We start from the raw sequence: 22,089 nt of genomic DNA, 5'->3' as shown, positions 1-22,089 counted from the left end.
GAGGGCGTGCTCGGGGATGAGGGGAAATTAGTAGCGCCTGCGCAGTTAGGGGCTATGGGTGAGTGGTGGAATATTGCGTTGGGGAATGGGTTGCGTTGGGGGACAGGGCCTCCCGTGTGACTGGGACCCAACGGGTCCCATTTAGTCTAGATTTAAAAAAAATTGAATAAAGCTTATTTAGAAAAAAAAACCTCAAGCACATGAAGACACTTTGCATCTGCACCTCAGTTGTCTTCTGCTCATGGTTCCTTGGAGTCGACAATAACTTGTTTTTGCTCCAATTCTGCTGGTTCGGAGGTGACTGATGAAGCTACTTTGTAGTTGGGGCAGGAGCTTCCAACCCAGCTGTGATCTGCCCACACCTTTGTGAGCCTGGGCCTGGCATAGAGAACCTATCTTACTGACCCCTGCATCCTGGAAGGGGAGTGTTAGGGAAAGATGGACAGTTTTATTTGTCTCGGTTCAAAATCCATTGTCCTTTGTCAGAGGAAATTCATCGAGAAATTTGACCAGTGAGCAAAAGGTTAAAACATATAGCAGTTTGAAAGTACTGACCCTACACTCCGACCATCATCCTCAATAGTGCAGGAGTAGAGCTGCTGTCTTACAGCGCCAGAGACCCGGGTTCGATCCTAGCTATCTGTATGGAGTTTGTATTTTCTCACTGTGATCCTGTGAGGTTTCTCCGGGTGCACCAGCTTTTATCCCACATACCAGAGACATATGGAATTGTAGGCTAATTGGCCTTTGTAAATTGCCCCTAGTATGTAAGATGTGAAACTGGGATAACATGGGACTAATGTGCAAGTGATTGTTGGTTGGCCCGGGTTTGGTGGACCGAAGGGCCTGTTTCCTCACTGTATCTCTAACCTAAATTAAATTATACACTCGTTTATACCAATCCCACATTAATCCCATGTTTATTCTCCACAGATCCTGATCAACTGCCTCCAAATTTCAACTCTTCCACAAATTGCATGGTATAGTATTCAATGCTTTATATTCTTATCCTCACACTGAAATAGCATTAAAGTCCTTGAGCAAATTCTGCACGATGTAATACAAACCAAAGGTGTATTCCTAGTTAATCAGCAATGTAAGGGGCAGGGAAATGGCAGGCGCTGTGAGGCAGAGTCTCTACTGGCTGCACCACTGAGCAGCCCTGCTGTCTTTATCCCAGTCAATAAGCCCCTTGCCCTTTGTCGGGTAAAATTCAGAGGGAAAAATTAGACCCGTGAGCAAATGGTAAAAACAAGTAACAGGTTGCATGTACTGACGGGGTCACCCTTAATTCCTTTGTGTCCTTTCGGGCCTTCTTTCCCGGGAATTCCACCTCTTCCTGGTATTCCGGTCTTTCCAGGGAAGCCTGGGTCACCTTTATCTCCTTTTCCACCTTGTTCACCACTGCCTCCTGCTGGATCACCCTTCGGCCCTGCAGCTCCTTCGAAACCCGGAAGCCCCGGAGAGCCCTAGAATATTCCCATGGGAACAAAAAATTAATCCATTAATTAAGATTGGAAAAAAAAACAGGAGATTTCATTCAGAGAGAATAATGGTGGGGGGGGGGGGGGGGGGGGGGGGTATGTATGTTGTACCTCTTTCTCTCATTGCTTTCAGCGTGGCCTTAAGGGCCTGTCCCACTTATGTGTATTTGGCACGCAAATTACGTGACCTCGTCGTCGTATCTGAGGCGCACGGGCATCATATGGCCGCGCGGGGCCGGTCCCACTGAGAAGCGCGGAGGGGTATGGAGTTGTGCCAATGGCCTGTCGCGTAACTGACGGCCAAGGTGGGACAGGCCCAAGACCCTGGCACGACGCAACATCTCACTTGCAACAGCAGCAGAAACAGGCAAACGATCGCCGAGCTCGGCCTGGGGCTCATGGACGTTGCGGTCCTGATCCGCCCCCACTTCTACTCTCAGAGTGGGGCCAAGAAAATTGAAGATATGCACAAAATGCTGGAGTAACTCAGCGGGACCGGCAGCATCTCTGGAGAGAAGCAATGGGTAACGTTTCGGGTCAAGACCCTTCTTTCAGACAGAATAAGAGTCTCGACCCGAAACATCACCATTCCTTCTCTCCAGAGATGCTGCCGGTCCCGTTGAGTTACTCCAGCATTTTGTGTCCATCTTCAAATGACGTCATGCGCTCCAGACGGCTGTGCGGGCGAATGAAGTTACGTGCGACCTTTGCGGGACCATCGCGGCTCAACGTGACCACGAGGTCGCGTAATTAGCGTGCCAAGACCACGTGGGATAGGGGCTTTAGTAAGGAACATGGTGATAAAAAGCACGATCGAAAATAAAGTAGAACATGTCGTACTCAGTAGAAAGTTAATCCATCTAAATATCTGGTAATAGTGACAAAGTATCCAACTTTAACTTGTAACTCATTGATTTCCTTAGCACTAAGACTGTTGCACTAAACACTTTTAATCACCAACTTTATGCAACTCCATCCGACAAAATCTGGCTGTTAAGAGTTAGTTCTTCCCAACAACCCTTCAATGTGGCTCACCACCCTATTATAACATTAACAACAAAATTATGGCTGCAAAACACAAAGACGAGGAGGTTAGTTGAAGCTATCACTCTGAAGAAGGGTCTCAACCTGAAACATCGCCTATCCCTTTTCTCCAGAGATGCTGCCCGATCCGCTGAGTAACTCCAGCTTTTTGTGTCTATCTTTGAGGTGTGTTCTGAAGTCATTCTAATCAAGAGATCAACACTAGGGCTTCATCTTCAGCATGACATTAGGACAACGGGAGCCAAAGGGCAAGAGAGGGGTAAATGAAATGAGTCTTACCAGGATACCGGTCCTTCCTTTTTCACCTGGAACACCACGATTTCCCTTTGGGCCTGAAAAGCCAACGCTCCCTAAAGTGGGAAGAACACAGGTGGTGTCAACAAAGTCAATTCCACTGCAGAAACTGCACGGATTATTCAAATCATTCGACCAGTGCCCTCCATAATGTTTGGGACAAAGTCCCATCATTTATTTATTTGCCTCTGTACTCCACAATTTGAGATTTGTAATAGAAAAAAAACCAGATGTGGTTAAAGTGCACATTGTCAGATTTTATTAAAGGGTATTTTTAAACATTTTGGTTTCACCATGTAGAAATTACAGCTGTGTTTATACATAGTCCCCCCATTTTAAGCGCACCATAATGTTTGGGACACGTGGCTTCACAGGCGTTTGTGATTGCTCAGGTGTGTTTAATTGCCTCCTTAATGCAGGTATAAGAGAGCTCTCATCACCTAGTCTTTCCTCAAGTCTTTCCATCACCTTTGGAAATTTTTAATGCTGTTTATCAACATGAGGACCAACGTTGTGCCAATGAAAATCAAAGAAGCCATTATGAGACTGAGAAACAAGAATAAAACTGTTAGAGATATCAGCCAAACCTTAGGCTTACCAAAATCAACTGTTTGGAACATCATTCAGAAGAAAGAGAGCACTGGTGTGCTTACTAATCGCAAAGGGACTGGCAGGCCAAGGAAGACCTCCACAGCTGATGGCAGAAGAATTCTCTCTATAATAAAGAAAAAAACCCAAACACCTGTCTGACAGATCAGAAACACTCTTCAGGAGTCAGGTGGGGATTTGTCAATGACCACTGTCTGCAGAAGACTTCATGAACAGAAATACAGAGGCTACACTGCAAGATGCAAACCACCGGTTAGCCGCAAAGATAGGATGGCCTGGTTACAGTTTGCCAAGAAGTAAATAAAAGAGCAACCACAGTTCCTGAAAAATGTTGTGGATGATGAGATGAAGATTAACTTATGTCAGGGTGATGGCAAAAACAAAGTATGGAGGAGAGAAGGAACTGCCCAAGATCCAAAGCGTACCACCTCATCTGTGAAACACGGTGGTGTGGGTGTTATGGCCTGGGCATGTATAGTTGCTGAAGCTACTGGCTCACTTATCTTCATTGATGATACAACTGCTGATGGTAGTAGCAATAATGAATTTTGAAGTGTATGGACACATCCTATCTGCTCAAGTTCAAACAAATGCCTCAAAACTCATTGGCCAGCGGTTCATTCTTCAGCAAGCCAATGATCCCAAACATACTGCTAAAATAAAAAAGTTTTCAAAGCTAAAAAATCGTAAATTCTTGAGTGGGCAAGTCATTCACCCGATCGCAACCCAATTGAGCATGCCTTTTGATCTCCTGACCACCGGGAGGCGCCACGATGGCAGCCTCGCCAACAGTCTGTCTGTCTTTTCGTCTTTTTTTTGTTATTTTGTGTGTGTTTTAAAAGTGTGTGTTAATGTTCTCTGGTTTGGTTGGGTGTTGGCATTGGGGTCGGGGGAAACTTTTTTTCAATCTCTTACCTTGCCAGATATTCGATTGTTTTCCGCATCGTATCTCCGGGACCTCTGCGGCCTAACATCATGGAGCTGGCGGCCTTGCTTGGGACTGACTTCGAGACCCATCAAGAGGCCGTGGGCTTATCATCGGAGCTGATCCCTTGCCTGGGATCGACGCTGCAACCGCGACCTGCAGATTTCACCATCGAGGAGCTCGCAGTCTCAGGTAGAGACCGATTTAGGGAGCTCCAAACGATACAGAAGGTTTTGACCAGCCCCGGCCCGGGGTCAGAGTGCCCGGCACGGGGGGAGCTGAGATTTCCCCCCCCCCCCAATGTGGGAGCTTGATTACCCGGAAGCAGAAGGCCTGACCGCCGGCTACGGGAGCCAAGATCGCCCCGTCAACGGAAGACACGAGTCCTCCGACCGCGGGAGAGCAAAGAAGGAAAAAGATTGAACTTTTTTTTCACCTTCCTTCAATTACAGTGAAGAATGTGGAGGAGTCACTGTGGTGGATGTTTATGTTAAAATGTATTTTGTGTATTTTTCTGCTTTTTATTGGTGTGACTGTATGGCAAATCATAGAAAATAGGTGCAGGAGCAGGCCATTCGGCCCTTCGAGCCTGCACCGCCATTCGATATGATCATGGCTGATCGTCCAACTCAGTATCCCATCCCTGCCTTCTCTCTATATCCCCTGATCCCTTTAGCCACAAGGGCCGCATCTAACTCCCTCTTAAATATAGCCAATGAATTGGCCTCAACTACCTTCTGTGGCAGAGAATTCCACAGATTCACCACTCTCTGTGTAAAAAATGATTTTCTCATCTCGGTCCTAAAAGACTTCCCTCTTATCCTTAAACTGTGACCCCTAGTTCTGGACTTCCCCAATCAAATTCCTCAAATATTGCAAAACATACTTGGCTAATAAAGTATGATTATGATTGTGATTTTATATGCTGAATATAAAAGAGAAAACTGAAGGGGACTAGCCCCCAAAACAAGCATAAGCTATACAGGCCTGGCAGAGCATCACCAGAGAAGACACCCAGCAACTGGTGATGTCCATGAATTGCAGACTTCAAGCAGGCATTGCATGCAAATGATATGCAACAAAATATTAAACATGACTACTTTCATTTACATGACATTGCTGTTTCCCAAACATGATGGTGCCCTGAAATGGGTGGATTGTGTACAAACACAGCTGTCATTTCTACATGGTGAAACCAAAATGTATTAAAAAGGCCTTTATTACAATCTAACAATGTGCACTTTAACCACGTGTGATTTTTTTCTATTACAATAGCAATGTTACAACATTTTGAGATTAAAAAAATCAAGTCTGCAATTTATCCCATCAGATAAAGCATAACAATAAGTTTAATTTGACACCTAATTCACTTTCATATCTCAAGTAATAAAAAAGTTATGGCCATTTTCATACTCGGAAATTAGCATCTTGTTCCCTATTAATTTTCTATGGACATAACAAAAAAGCTGTGATCGAGGACAGTCAAAAGCCCATAACCTTCTTAAAAGTTAAGAGAATTGAATGAAATTTTCAGTTATCATAGATTGAACCATTCTGAAACAAATATAAAATAATCTTACTTGGAGGACCTGAAATTAAAGCATATAATTAGTTAGTTACCCAATTGTAGCTAATTTCAAACTTCAATTACTAGATCTAAACATCTATCCATTTCTTAATAAATTATTAACATTTTTAAATAGCCTGTGTCCAAATAATATTCACAAATAATTCACAATAAAACATGATTTTTAAATCTCATTTACATTAATTTATAGGCCAAATGGAAGGAATTTTGTGTTCAATTGCTGTAAATTAAAGTCAATTAAAATCGGCTTTCTATTGGGTTCCTGTGGAAAGCGCTGGTTTAGAACGTTCACATTGCGCTGGATTTGTGCCCTCAAATGCCCAGAAAAATACTGCGGGATATAAAGAGCCCAAAATGAACTATTCGCTATAGAAAACGTTATATACAGGGTTCTTAAGAAGCCCCTTTTAATGTAAAAATAACGTACATACCTTTAATTGTTTGCTTTATAAAACCCTGGGGCTGCGAGAGGTCGCGGGTTTAGAGAGTGATTTTTAAACTACTATAACTATTATACAAGGCCATAAAAACTAATAATACCTTTTGCGATGGGGTCTTCCAGCGATTTTCCGTTAATGATTTACTAGGCTGAACATTTTCGATTGCAACAGCCTAGTAAAAATCGCGTTTTAAACCCGCCCCCTTTAAACAGCGCCAAAATCGCGCACATGGGGCTGGGACAGATTCTCAATGACGATTCAGGTAGGTTTTGTAACATACCTAATTACAATTCTCAAATTGTGGAGTACAGTGGCAAATAAATAAATGATGGGACTTTGTCCCAAACATTATGGAGGGCACTGTACCTGCAGGAATCAGGAAGATAGTGAACATTAATTGAAAATTCTGGGACATTCATGACTTTAGTAATACGTTACACATGTTTAATTGTGAAAAAAAAGTACTGAATATTTATTTTTCTATCTTAATTTTTTATGTGGGAATTGATGGGAAAATGAATCACCATGGATAGGCTACATTTTCCAGTCATGATTGTAAGGTAAATGTGGTTTATTTCCTTGTTTTTATTTTGGTTTATTTCCTTGTTTTTCCTGTATATCTCCTCCATATATTCTTCAGTACTTTCAACCCCTTCTACAATACAATACAATACAATACAATTTATTTGTTGTCATTTGAACCCAGAGGTTCAAACGAAATTTGGTTTCTGCAGTCATACAAACAAGAAAAAGAACCAAGACACAACACAATTTACACGAACATCCATCACAGTGAATCACCTCCTCACTGTGATGGAAGGCAAAGTCTTATCTCTCCCCTGCACTCCTCGTTCTCCTCCCGATGTCAGAGTCTAAGCCCCCGTCGGGCGATGGTAAATAAGTCCCGCGGCAATTATAAAGCCGCGCCGGGTGATGCAAGGCCACGTTCCGGGTCTTGGTGTTGGAGCCCCCGGCGTGCGCTAACAAATCCCGCGGCCATTCAAAGCCGCGCGGGGCGATGTAAGGCCCCGCTCCAGGTCATCCTCAACCCCGGAACTCGGGCGGGAGAAGTCGCCGTTGCGGAAGCCCTGAAAAGCGGTCTCCCAGCAGGGACCCGCGGGATCCCGATGTCACCGTCCACCGGAGCCCCCGAATCTCCCGGGTCGGGCCGCAGCAGCGCGCCACCACCGCTCCTCCCGCTCCGATCTCGGCCAGCTCCACGATGGTGGGTAAGACCGCAGGCTCCGCGACTGGAGCCCCAGGTCGTTCCGGTTGGAGGCCGCTCCACGGTGCTCGCCCCAACGACAACGGAGACCCGACAGGGAAAAGGTTGGGTCCTCCGTGCAGGGGAAAGATTTTAAAAAGTCCTCCCAACCCCCACCACACACATACCCAGTTTAAAATTAAATAAAAACTACATACAAACGAGACAAAAAAAACCAAAAAAAAAAACGAGACGGACTGCAGAGGCCGGTGCGACGTTAGTCACGCCGCCCACCCGAATCACTTTCTCAGTTGCAATGCCATCCCTGTCTCTTCCTCTGTGCTCCTCCTCCTTTCTCGACACCGACCCTAATCTCACCCCTCCAGCTCCCCCACCCCCCCATCCCCATCTCCCTTCTTTCTTGCTGTACCTTCAGAAAATGAACGATCAATCCCATCCATTTCCCTCAGGCTTGATAGGAATAGACCAAAATTAACATCAATTGTTTAACGAATGCTTGCCTCTCACATCTGTTACCTCAACATTTCATCACTTTCAAAATTCAATGTTGTTCTCTCAATTAAGTCAAATTAGAATGAAAAATGCTATTCAGTCTTTTTGCATCACTTCCTCTCTGTTTTTCTCCTTATTGCTCTCTTTATTATACATTTCCTTATGTAAATAATCCGCAGTTTGTAATGGTCAAAACATAATGCTGATCGCATGCATTCTCTTTGCTTCAAAATGTAATTCTAAAATTGCAATTGGAAAGCATAATATCCACTGAATAAGTTCTGTCCCTTGAAACTAATAAACTCTCTATGCTTCCAATATTACAAGCATTCTTCTATTCATTGTGAGATTAGGAGTGATCCAAAAAACAAAAATGGGACTAAGAAATGAATTATTTTGAGGTCCATTTTTATATATCCATTTTGTGACTGTCATTGCAAAGTCTATTGCTAATTGAGACTATTATGTTGCATAGTGTTTTTGCAGCTGAAATATTTTTGCAGCTGAAATGCAATATATACTGTAAACCAGCAGGTTATTGCCAAGGTAGCGGTATTTATTCATAATCAAACATCAATGAACATTTTACCAGGTTCCCCAGGGGGTCCAGGTGCCCCGGGAGGTCCAGTCTCTGCAGGTCCATGGCATTTTTCACATGCTTCACCTTTATCACCTGTAATCACACAATTACTGAACTGAATTTTACATCAAAAGCATGGGTAGATTATGGTTGTGTCAGAGGTTAAAGTACAAAGAACCAAACAGGAGCTAAATCCATCCACATCCAGCTTCATTGGATGTACAAGGGGTGTACAGACATTCTTGCAGCAAGCAGGTTATTCTTACAGCAAGCTGTACTTGAATATGATTATATATTTAATAATAGTGATGGTCCCCTTCACTTTAACAGTCATTCTGTTTCTAAACATCAAATGGCCATATGTACCAGGCTCCAGATTCAGGGACAGTTTCTTCCCAGCTGTTATCATGCAACTGAACCATCCTACCAATAACTAGCAAGTGGTCCTGTGCTACTATCTACCTCATTCGAGACCCTTTGACTATCTTTGATTGGACTTCACTGGACTTTATTTTGCATTAAATGATATTCATGTTATTCCCTTTATCGTGTATCTGTACACTGTGGATGGCTCGATTGTAATCATGTATTGTCTTTCTGCTGACTGGTTAGCGCGCAGCAAAAGCTTTTCACTGCACCTCGGTACACGTGACAATAAACTAAACTCAAACTTTTGGAAACAGCAGCCATAAGCAGCTACAATGGGGCTGAATCTATGATATGTCCTGCTGTAGAGTCAGGAAGATTAGTTGAATTTCCTGCATGCTCTCCAAAATTAGAAGTGAACCTCAATCACTTCCTCTCTGAACATTTTCCCAACTGCTCCTGCATTAGATGTTCAACCGCAATATGCTATTTCCTTCATTAGATCTGAGCTCTCAAACACATTTAACACAATCAAGGCCACCAGTCTTTCTCAGGACAAAATTAGAACTCCTACCACGATCAAAAGATTTGGCTGCCCAATTATAAGAAATATATTGTTATGCTGGAACCCGTGCAGAGAAGATTTACAAGGATGTTGCCAGGACTCGAGGGACTGAGCTATAGGGAGAGGTTGAGCAGGCTAGGACTCTATCCTTTGAAGGTCAGGAGGATAAGGTGTGATCTTATAGAGGTTGTGCAAGAATATGAGAGAAATAGATCTGGTAAATTAGCAAAATGGATTCAACAGTGGCTGAATGGGAGACGCCAGAGGGTAATGGTGGATGGCTGTTTGTCGGGTTGGAGGCAGGTGACTAGTGGGGTGCCTCAGGGATCTGTGTTGGGTCCTTTGTTGTTTGTCATGTACATCAATAATCTGGATGAAGGTGTGGTAAATTGGATTAGTAAGTATGCAGATGATACCAAGATAGGGGGTGTTGTGGATAATGAAGAGGATTTCCAAAGTCTACAGAGTGATTTAGGCCATTTGGAAGAATGGGCTGAAAGATGGCAGATGGAGTTTAATGCTGATAAATGTGAGGTGCTACACCTTGGCAGGACAAATCAAAATAGGATGTACATGGTAAATGGTAGGGAATTGAAGAATACAGTTGAACAGAGGGATCTGGGGATAACCGTGCATAGTTCCTTGAAGGTGGAATCTCATATAGATAGGGTGGTAAAGAAAGCTTTTGGTATGCTAGCCTTTATAAATCAGAGCATTGAGTATAGAAGCTGGGATGTAATGTTAAAATTGTACAAGGCATTGGTGAGACCAAATCTGGAGTATGGTGTACAATTTTGGTCGCCCAATTATAGGAAGGATGTCAACAAAATAGAGAGAGTACAGAGGAGATTTACTAGAATGTTGCCTGGGTTTCAACAACTAAGTTACAGAGAAAGGTTGAATAAGTTAGGTCTTTATTCTCTGGAGCGCAGAAGGTTAAGGGGGGGGACTTTATAGAGGTCTTTAAAATGATGAGAGGGATAGACAGAGTTGATGTGGACAAGCTTTTCCCTTTGAGAATAGGGAAGATTCAAACAAGAAGACATGACTTCAGAATTAAGGGACAGAAGCTTAGGGGTAACATGAGGGGGAACTTCTTTACTCAGAGAGTGGTAGCGGTGTGGAATGAGCTTCCAGTGGAAGTGGTGGAGGCAGGTTCGTTGGTATCATTTAAAAACAAATTGGATAGGCATATGGATGAGAAGGGAATGGAGGGTTATGGTATGAGTGCAGGCAGGTCGGACTAAGGGAAAATAATTGTTCGGCACGGACTTGTAGGGCCGAGATGGCCTGTGTGCTGTAATTGTTATATGGTTATATGGTTAAATGTGTTTTTTTTAACCCAGTGTAGGGGAATCAAAAACCAGAGGACATACTGTAAGTTTAAGGGAACGATTTAATAGGAATTTGAGAGGCAACCTGTGGGTGTACAGAACAAGCTGCCGGAGGAAGTAGTTGAGGCAGGTACTATCACAACGTTAACCAAACATTTGGTTAAGCACATGGACAGGATAAGTTTAGAGGGATTTGGGCCAAATGCAGGCAGGTTGAACTAGTGTAGTTGGGGCATGTTGATCGGCGTGGGCAGTTGGGATGAAGGGCCTGTTCTCTACGCTGTATGATTCTATGATTCTATTACTCCACCTGCCTGATATGCCAAAATACAATCAGTGATGTCTGAAAAAGGATCCTGTCCTGATATGTCGCCTATCCATGTTCTCCAGAGATGTTGCCTGAGCCACTGATTTGCTCGAGCACTTTGTGTCCTTTTGTGTAAACCACCATCTGCAGTTCCATGCTCCTACAGTGACTCTGCTTCACCTCATGTGTTTATTGACAATAAAGTCAAACTATTCCTTCCAGTGTGTAATCAACAGTGGGCAAACTGTGAGCAACACAAATGCAGATGCTTCCTGATGGAGTTTCATGTTAGAGAGGCATAATTCACCACTACTTGTATTGTGTTCTGCTACCCTGGTTTAACCTTCTACAAAATAGCAACAATGACAAATCAATGCACATTTGGTGCTAGCTTACCTTTCAATCCATTTGGACCATGCAAACCAACTAAGCCCGTTAGACCAGGAGAGCCGATCGCTCCTGATTCCCCCTTCACGTAGATTATGTCACCTGGAAAAGATCATTCAGAATGTTTCATGCTTATTTCATTGCTGGTTCTCTCTCTTGTACTTTGTGTCATCCCAAGCCTTAATTCTGACCCTTGAGCCACACTTCTGTCAGGACGTGAGTGGGTAACTGGGTGCAGTGACCTTGCAGGTGCCCTGTCTGAGATCTGCAGCAAGGAATGAGTCACAAACCCGTATATCAGGCATCGCTCAAAGAGAAACCGGCAGCATTGGTTTGCAAACTGTGCCCTGTGACTGAAAATACACACTGATTAATTTATACATCCGAGAGTACTTACTGTGACTAGGGAGAGGTAGAGTGAATGGGGTGCGCACGGGAGTGAGTAGGTGGTATAAACCCATAGCAAGCCAGGGTAGCACAGTGGCGCAGCAGTAGAGCTGCTGCCTTACAGTGCCAGAGACACGGATTCGATCCCGACTGTCTGTGTGGAGTTTGTACGTTCTCCCCGTGACCATGTTGGTTTTCTCCGGTTGCCTCCCACACTCCAAAGACGTACAGGTTTGAAGGTTAATTGGCTTTTGTAAAATTGTAAATTGTCCCCAGTGTATAGGATAATGTTAGTGTATGGGGATCGCTGGTCGGCACGGACTTGGTGGGACAAAGGGCCTGTTTCCACGCAGTATCTCTAAAATCTAAATTTGGCAACTGGTTAGTAGGGAAAAGTTTGGGGACCTTCATCGTGGATGAGGACTGATCCGATAGCAACTGCCCCATCACTTTTGTTCCACTGTCTTGTAGAAAAGGAGGAATAGAGGAGAATTAATTCAAGATACCATAAAAGTCTGCAACTAAACACAAAGTGATGTAACTCAGCAGGTCAGGCAGCATCTGTGGGGGAAATGGATAGGCGACATTTCAGGACAGTATCCTTCCCCAGACTCTGATTCCGATTCTGCATCAGTCTGAAGAAGGGACCCAACCCCAAACGTCACCTATCCATCCCCTTCCCAGATGCCGGCTGACCCGCTGTATTACTCCAGCACTTTCTGTTTTCCTCAGGATTCCAGCACATGCAGTTCCTTGCATCTACAAACTTCTGCATGTTAGCGCAAGTAACTGTGTTCGAAGTGAAGGAGATGTGAGTAGAGACAGTGTACCTGGTGGGCCCACAGGGCCGGGAAGGCCGAGGGATCCCGGAAGGCCTGGAGGACCTTGTGGACCTTCAGTAATCTTCCCAGGGTCACCTCTGTTTCCTTTCAGACCTTCCTGTCCCGGATATCCAGGCTGCCCTTCAGGCCCACGTCTGGAGATTCCTGTCAAAAGTTGGGAACAGAGACCCTGCAAGTTAACACACAATCATCAGCACGCTTTCCTTTTAACATGACTCTGTGTTTCCTGTCAAAGTAATTTTCCTCTCCCCAAAAAAAATGGATGGATAAGTGAGGATACAACATAGTGTGGATGGTTTAGTTTTGAACGTTGAAATTTAAAACACCTGAACTTTTCTCTGCTCTGTAAGTTAGAGGCGTTTCACTGAGATCATCTCACGTTTTTCTAAATTGATTTTTCACCAGGTTTCAGCCAAACGGGACTGAGATGACTGGTAATTTTATTTTCATCCAGAAGCTAATGCTACTTTGGAGTTTTCTATCCAAGAGGATAGTCATTTCATCAGAGGTAGATCAAGTTTTGGATATTTGGGCAATCAGGGGATATAGGGGCCACGCTGTGCCACTGTGTTGCTGCCTTACAGCGCCAGAGACCCGGGTGCGATCCTGATTACGGGTGTTGTCTGTATGGAGTTTGTACGCTCTCCCCGTGACCTCGTTGGGTTTTCACCAGGTGCTCCGGTTTCCTCCTACACTCCAAAAATGTGCAGGTTTGTAGGTCAATTAGCTTCTGTAAATTGTCCTGAGTGCGTGGGAAAGCACTAGTGTACGGATGAAGGCTGGTCGGTGCCGACTCGGTGGGTCAGAGGGCCTGATTCCACGCTATATCCCTTAACTAAAGTAAACTAAAATAAAATCAGTGCTTTTTAGTTGACAAAAAGGTGCCGGTATGCACCGGTAATAAGCATTTGTGTCATGTGGCTGGAAATGATGTCATTGAACTGTTTAGAGGTGCTGGTACACCGAGATGCAAAGTCAGCACTGGGTAAAGCAGCAACATTGTGTGGCAGAGCAAACACAAGGGGCCATGTGACTTACTCCTTCCATTGCTCACATTGCCACATTCTCATACAAATGCAACATTCATTCGAATAAAGTCTTTCTTCTTCATCTTTCCTTTTCGACAAACATTCCCGCATTGTTGTTTCTTGTTAAACACACGTGGTCAATAGGTTTAGTCCAAATGCAGGCAAATGAGACTAGTTAAGAAGGGGCATCTTGGTCAGCATGGACAAGCTGAAGGGCCTGTTTTCATACATAAGTTGGGCTTTATACGACTCTAACAATGCCTGACATTGAAGATATACATCATCTCGTGTTAATAGGGATCGATATCCATTTTCCCAATGGAACAAAATACAAGCTTTTACCTGGCTCGCCTGGAAAACCAAATGGACCTTCTGCACCTGCAGTCGGAAATAAACAAACTATTTAGTAGCAGGCCAAGGTACGTTTGCTTTGATTAAACTGAAATTAGGAAACCTTATAACTGAAAATGACAATCTTTTATTTAATTTAATAAATATGAAACACTTAACAGTTTATATAAAGTCCTCTTAAATTTAGATCAAAATAATTGTTTATGTAACATTCAGTAGCCTAATCTCACCATTGATTGCAATTCAAGCCTAGCTTTGAGTACAATGCAGCTTTGTTGCTGACTTCACTCACAATGTCACCCTGAGCTTCAGATGTAACTGTAAAGAACCTCAGTTGTTGCCTTGTATGCATCGCAATATCTAATTTCTAAGAAACTAGGATGTTTCTCTTCTTTGACACTATCTTCTGCCATTAGATCATTAGATCATAAAACATAGGAGCAGAATTAGGTTATTTGGCCCGAGTCTGCCCCACCATTCAATCATGGCTGATCTAATTTTCCCTCTCAACTACATTCTCCTGCCTTCTCCTCATAACCCTTACTAATCAAGAACCTATCAATTTCCACTTTAAAAATACACAATGATTTGGCCTCCACAGCCGTCTGTAGCAATGAATTCCACAGATTCCACCATCCTGCTCACCTCCATTCTAAAGGTATAACAGTTTATTCTGAGATGGGGCCCGCTGGTCCTGGACTCTCCCACCACTGGAAAAACCATCTCCACATCCGTTGTATCTCGTCTTTTCACTATTTGGTAAGTTTCAATGAGATCCCTTCTTATCCTTCTAAACTCCAGAGAGTAGAGGGCCAGAACCATCAAATGCTCCTCATAAGTTAACCCAATCATCCCCGGAGTCACACCTCCAGCATGGCGTGAAAGGAGGCAAAATGGCACCCTCATAGGCTGCAAGTTGCATGATGAATTTAAAAAAGAAAACTGAAGCTGAATGTATTAATACTCCAATGGTTCGTTAAGAGCACATCTCAAACGTGCATCCCCTCAGATCTGCCACTATGAGAGCAGTAGTAGACTGGAGCTCCCGAATCAATTGACATGGAAGGAACTTAGTCATTATCACCTTGTGGTCCTGGTTGTCCTTTAGGTCCAGTACGTCCAGGGTTCCCTCGTTCCCCTTGTACACAAGGCTGACAGACGTCTTCCACTGGCTGCCACAAACGTAAAAGACACAGGGTCACGAGAAGATTATACAGTGTGGTTACGTTGGATATCTGTCAGAACTATGCACCCTCCCTATTCTCTCCTATTCTGCAAGAAAAAACTACATTGAAGACTCAAACTCGCGATCGAGCAACTGCCGGGATCGAGGCGCAAACTCGCCTTGCGGATATGAGCCGAGCACTCTACCACTGAGCCAGCCGTTAAAATCTACGCTAAAAATCTTCCATTCTGAAAGCCGAAAAATTCCGAATTACGGAAAGTGTCTGGTCCCAAGGCTTTCGGATAAAAGGTTGTGCACCTGTAGTCGCAAACCAACTTGATCAATGTTTGGAACCATGGAATCATCCAAGACCAATAGAAGTCATTCATTGGTGAATGTTTGTGCTGGCATTTGAATAAACTACCCACCAAATAACAGTAGGAGGATTTCACTTCCTTAGAAGGCTTAGGAGGTTCGACATGTCCCCAACTACTCTCACCAACTTCTACGAATGCATCATAGAAAGCATTGTATCTGGATGCATCACAGCTTGTTATTGGAACAGCTCCATCCAAGACTGCAAGAAATTGCAGAGAGCTGTGGACGCAGCCCAGACCATCACACAAACCATCCTCCCTTCCATTGAGATATAGACATATGCCATTTATTGTCACTATACATGTACAGTGAAACTGAAAGCTGCTCGTACTCAGTGCATACATACAATTTTACACAAAAAACAAGAAACAGAAAAACAAAACAGAAGGGAGATGGGGGGGGGGGGGGGGAATAGGTGCACAAATCTCTACGGCGCACATACTATATACATATATACAGATGGAAGTCCGTGTTGGGCGGTGTAGTCAGTGCCTTGTGTGGATTTGAATTTATGGTAGATATAATTCTCGGGAAGCAGCTATTCCTGAGTCTGTTTGTCCTGGATTTGATGCACCTATAGCGCCTTCCAGAGGGCAGCAGGTCGAACAGTCCAAACGCAGGATGGGAGCTGTCTTTGGTGATCTTCTTTGCCCTGCTAAGGCAGCGGGAGGTGTAGATGTCCATCAGGGAGGGGAGAGGGCAACCAATGATCCTCTGCGCTGTCCTGGTTACCCTCTGAAGCCTCTCCCTGTCTGCCATGGTGCAGCTGCCATACCATGCTGTAATGCAGTATGTCAGCAGGCTCTCGATGGACGAGCGGTAGAAGGTCAGCAGCAGGTTAGAGTCCAGGTTGTGCTTCCTGAGGACCCTCAGGAAGTGCAGCCGCTGCTGAGCCTTCTTGATGACCGCTGTCGTGTTGTCCGTCCAGGAGATGTCAGCCGCGATATGGACGCCGAGAAACCGGAAGGTGTTGACCCTCTCCACACACTCGCCGTTAATGTGTAGGGGGACTAAGTCGGTGCTGTGCCTCCTGAAGTCGACAATGAGCTCTTTTGTTTTCCTGGTGTTCAGAGCCAGATTGTTTTCTGAGCACCAGGTTGTCAACTTCAGGACTTCCTCTCTGTAGGCTGCCTCGTCTCCCTTTGAAATAAGTCCGACCACAGTAGTGTCGTCAGCAAATTTGACGATGCGGTTGTTGTTGTGGGCCGGACTACAGTCGTAGGTGTAGAGACAGTATAAGAGGGGGCTTAGCACACAGCTGTGTGGGGAACCGGTACTCAACCTGCGAGTGGAGGAGGAGTTGGGGGGCAGTTGCACAGTCTGGGGCCGGTTTGTGAGGAAATCCTTAATCCAGGCCATGTGACAGTGGGGAGACCGGAGAGTGACCAGTTTACCAATGAGGATGTCCGGAAGATTGTGTATTAAAGGCTAGACTCAAAATCCACAAAGAGCATCCGGACGTAGCTCTGCCCCTGCTCCAGATGGCTCAGCACAGAGTGGAGAGCTACGGTGATGGCGTCTTCTGTGTGGATCTGTTTTGGCGATAAGCGAATTGGTGGGGGGGCGAAGTCTGGTGGTAGATAGTCCTTGATGTGCTGGAGGACCAATCTCTCGAAGCACTTCATGATTACCGGAGTGAGGGTCACAGGACGGTAGTCATTAAGGCTGGTGATGGGATGCGCTTACAGGGACGATTGGCTGATTTTAGGCAGGACAGGGATAACTGCCTGGGCCAGGGAGAGATTGAAAATTCTGGTGAAGATGGCAGTGAGCTGGTGGGCGCACGCTTTGAGCACCTTACCAGGGACTCCATCTGGGCCGGTAGCCTTCTTGGGGTTCACTGCCAGGAGCACCCGTCTGACATCGTGTTCCCCGACAGTGAGTGGGGTAGTACAGGAGCCAGGTGAGGGTGGGAACAGGGCTGTAGCAGGTGAGGGCTGCTGTTGTGATGTTTCAAAGCGGGAGAAGAAGCAATTTAGCTTTTCTGCCAGCGGCGCACTCAGGTCTTCTGACTTTGTGGCACAGCCTCTGTAGTTGGTAATGTCTTGTATGCCCCGCCATACCTCCCGTGTATACTCCATCTACATCTCACGCTACCTCGGCAAGGCCAACAACACAATTAACGACCAGCCGCACCCCGGCCACTCCCTCTTCTCCCCTCTTCCATCAGGCAGGAGGTACAGATGTGTGAAAACGCATCCCTCCAGATTCAGGGACAGTTTCTTCTCAGCTGTTATCAGGCAACTGAACCATCCTATCACCAACTAGAGAGCAGTCCTGAGCTACCATCTACCTCATTGGAGACCCTTGGACTAACTTTAATCAAACTTTACTGGACTTTACCTTGCACTAAACATTACTCCCTTAATCCTGTATCTGTACACGGTGGATGGCTTGATAGTAATCATGTGAAGTCTCTCCGCTGGCTGGATAGCAGGCAACATAAAACGCTTGTCACTGTACCTCGGTACACGTGACACTAAACTAAACTAAATGCGAGCCAAACACTAATGTCACAGGATGATGCATCGGAGAAGAATCAGGCAATAGCTGATTTAAAATGTCATTGTTATTCATGTCTAAAAGCTGTACTATATCCCTTGTGATATTTTCAACGTTTCAGTTAATGAACTCCAAGAAACTAGATGGAGAGGAAATATTTTCCTAAATCTGTTTATTATTCCATAGCAGTGAAGGGAATCTCTTTTCTTCGCAGATGCCAACTGAGATGAATTCCACTCCTGAAATTAAACCTCAGAGTATTGTATTATGCTGAATGATTTTAAATTGAAGACTGGTACTCACTGAACCAGGAGGCCCTATGCGACCAGTTTGCCCTTTCCGTCCCTAGAGCAAAATAACATTGAGTATGTTATTGATTATTAATTATCTTATATATATGATTATTAAGATGATATTTGATTAAAGGTTAATTGATTACAACATGTAGAACTTACCGGTTCTCCTGGTCTTCCTGGAAACCCTGCAAAACCTGGATCACCTTTCAGTCCCTGAGACATAGAATTCATAAGTGGGTTATTTCCATCCCGGGTCAGGTAACAATCAGTACCAACTTTAACAATTTCAATAATCCTTATAAATTATATCATTGTGGGAGTGGATGTGTTTAATGAGAGTGAAAACATAACCGATGAGAAGTTAGCAGAGCAAAAACAAACTGCTGGAGGAACTCAGGTAGACAGGAACAGGTAGACTCAGGTTTTCCAGCATCTGCAGTTCCTTCCTAAACATGCTGGAGGAACTCAGTGGGTTAGGCAGCATCGACTGAGGGGAATGGACAATGATGTTTCAGGTTGTGATGCTTCTTCACACTGATGGGATAGAGGGGAGAAAGATGGTATAAAGAGGTAAGGGGAAGGGATGGGGCAAGAGCCGGAAATTGGATCCAGGTGTAGAGGCATAGATTGGCAGATGAGCCAGATGTGTGAGTGAAGGGTGAAGATAGTAATCAAGGCTGGAGTGGGAAGATAAAAGGAGTCAAATGGTGGAATCTGATGAGGAAGGAAAGTGGAGAGTGAAATGTAGAACCAGAGAGCATGGGAAGAAGGGAATGCGGAGGGGGGAAGAAAATGATGGAATGGGATAAAGTGTGGGGGTGGGGCAGAAACTGGGTTGTTACTGGTAACTTATTGGACCTTTAATTAGAGTGTGGTTATCAAAGGTAAATCCATACGCAAAGAATCTTAAGTGATGACTATTTTCATTTTACTGTGAATGGAATTTGAACCAACCTGAAACCCCGTCACTCCAGATTCTCCATCTTTACCGAGTTTTCCCTACAAATATTAAATGAAAGATGAATTAGATCAATTTACAATTCTATAATTTACAATAGAAAATTAAATGTAAAAGGAATATTTGTAGATTGAAAGTTATCGAGACAGACTGATTTCAATGATAATACATTAACTATAAATATGACTGCAAACACAAAGGGGGGAGCTTTGGAACACTGAATCTAGAACGAGGCAGCATCGGGCAGGTGGACATGACTCAAAATGAAAGTTGTTAAACTTTGACCTGAAATAATGTTGAACATTCTGATCAATAATTTTAGGATAACGGAACAAATAGCAACATGCGAGTTATAAATAACCATATCATATTCATATTGAGCTGACTGTGTATTGCCAAATAAGGAATAAATGACATTTATAGGAAAGACATTTATTTAAAGGAATAAATGTTACGAGCTAGTTGACAGACGCATTTGAAAACTGTTAACAACCGTGAAACCATTTTACAGAAGGTTAAGATCAGTTCTCAGCCTTGCCTTGTGTCAGAGTTATCTGTTTGTGTTTCAGGGCAGAAACTCTGCTCTACTCCCCCCATGGCTCAGTAATGGTTCAACCTTCACCTTTGTTCTAGGGCTTGCGAGAAGGAACCACTGAGTTGAACCAGGTAGGAATGGGTAGGTGGGAATTGTGGGCGGTGATATCGGGCATGTGGATGGATTGGTCCTGCAAATCGCAGCAAGAGCCTGCATATTCCATACAATGTCCCCTTGGGGACTGGGCCCCATATCTGAGGAAGGATGTGCTGGTGTTGGAGAGGGTCCAGAGGAGGTTTGCGAGAACGGTCTTGGGAATGATTGGGTTAACGTTTGATGAGCGATTGATGAGCGTTTGATGGCACACGGCCTGTTGGGTACTTGGGAGGGAATAATCTGCTGTGCTATGAGAAGAGACGGCAATACTGATGATGATCGAAAGCCGAGTGAGAGGATTAAATCGACGGACAACACATATTTCCTTTAAATTCTCTTTTGCACATCTCTAAAGTTTGATTATTAATAAATATGCAAGAACAAGGTGTCTGATAATAACTGCAGAAATCTTTGTCAAAATGAATTGGGATCATTTCAGGAATTCATGTCCTACCAGAGCTCCTGGGACTCCTCGATCTCCTTTATCTCCCTTCCATCCTGATGCTATGCCACCCTGTAACATATATAAGCAAGCCTCTTAATACAATATTTGTCAAAAATATTGTATTAGAGATACAGTCTACTGCCATGAACACTCAGAATCTAACCTGTACAGATGAAGATACATTGTTATTTAGTCTGACAACTTAGAATTTGAAGAAAATAGCTGAAGGATTCTGTATTGGACTAGATATAAGCGGTTGTCATCAATAAGGGCTAAGAGATCAGCCATGCTTGAATGGCACGAGTAGACTCGATGGGCTGAATGGCCGAATACTACTCCTATAACGTGAACTTGTGAATGTGGATAATAAATGTAGCAATCACCTCTGAAAAACAAAATGGACTTAAGTAATGATTGATGATAGCTACGATTATTATTCTCAAGTCACGAAGGTGAATTTGAAAATCTTTCCAAAATTGTGGATATTGGTAATTATCTGCAGATGTTCTCACCCTTTTTTTGCCCTTTGGGTAAGATCGCCATGTCCGTTCTACTGAACTTAAGGAGGATCAACAGCACAGTTCCTGCAAAAAGGTACTCCACACCATTGTGCATCGAGATGCAATGGCAATAACAAAGACCTTTTTTTCACCCAGTTTTTATTCCACCAGGGAGGTCTTAACTTCCACTGCCTGCAACCTCCGGTAACCACCTTCCACTGCCTGCAACCTCCAGTAACCACCTTCAACTAGCATCGCAACCGGCATCGACTAGAAAAATACCGATTTATAAAATGGCAACCTAGTTTTAGTCGAGGCTGGTTTTGAATTTTTTGAAATAATCGCTAGAACATAGAAGAAGCTCGACTACGCAGAAACCACTTTCGACCATTAGGGAGAGTGACAAAAACCTCCGGGAACCTCACGGAAACCTTGGGTGGGGCGCAAGGTCTCCAGAGGTTTCCGTTCAGGTTTCCTAAGTGGGACAGCGGCTTTATGGTGGCTGGCAAGTTCTGGTCTCATCCAACAACGTCTCCCATGGACTACTTCCCAGGAGGAAAGTCCCATGGAAAACTGACTGATTCCTCCCGACAATGAGCATTGCATTGATAATGCTGGAGGGTGGGATTTACTGGAGTATTTGCTTCTTATGAGAGTGAGGCATCTTAAACAGATGTAGTCCCCCTCATGATCGCCCTTGTTAATGGTTCAATCAAGCTTGCAGTTTCTGAACGTGGGTCCTCTGCCTCAGTACCATTGTGCAAAGTGCCACCCGTCGTAAAGGCAGTGCCGTCCTGAGCTTCAGGTGCCTGAAGAGATCGTACTTGAAACTCTTCAGAAGCCTGCGATGGAATTCTGTACGTCTTCAAAATACTGAGAGTCAACGCAACTCAGTTCTTGTTGCCA

At 44.2% G+C, this 22,089-nt stretch overlaps 1 protein-coding gene across 1 annotated transcript in view; it reads right to left on the bottom strand.

The window, feature by feature from the left end:
- Positions 1 to 22,089, bottom strand: part of LOC129703284 (collagen alpha-5(IV) chain-like) — a 137,480-nt gene that overhangs the window by 56,500 nt on the left and 58,891 nt on the right. Inside the window, 11 exon segments of the mRNA XM_055645629.1 lie at positions 1,278 to 1,469; positions 2,808 to 2,878; positions 8,691 to 8,774; positions 11,650 to 11,742; positions 12,858 to 13,013; positions 14,240 to 14,275; positions 15,333 to 15,420; positions 18,597 to 18,638; positions 18,749 to 18,802; positions 19,544 to 19,588; positions 20,693 to 20,752. Coding sequence (XP_055501604.1) covers positions 1,278 to 1,469; positions 2,808 to 2,878; positions 8,691 to 8,774; positions 11,650 to 11,742; positions 12,858 to 13,013; positions 14,240 to 14,275; positions 15,333 to 15,420; positions 18,597 to 18,638; positions 18,749 to 18,802; positions 19,544 to 19,588; positions 20,693 to 20,752 — 921 coding nt within the window.

This window comes from Leucoraja erinacea, chromosome 14 (genome assembly GCF_028641065.1).
Source record: "Leucoraja erinacea ecotype New England chromosome 14, Leri_hhj_1, whole genome shotgun sequence".
NCBI classification, from domain to species: domain Eukaryota; kingdom Metazoa; phylum Chordata; class Chondrichthyes; order Rajiformes; family Rajidae; genus Leucoraja; species Leucoraja erinaceus.
The sequence above is the reverse complement of the archived record's forward strand: the minus strand, read 5'-3'. Positions and strand labels throughout refer to the sequence as shown.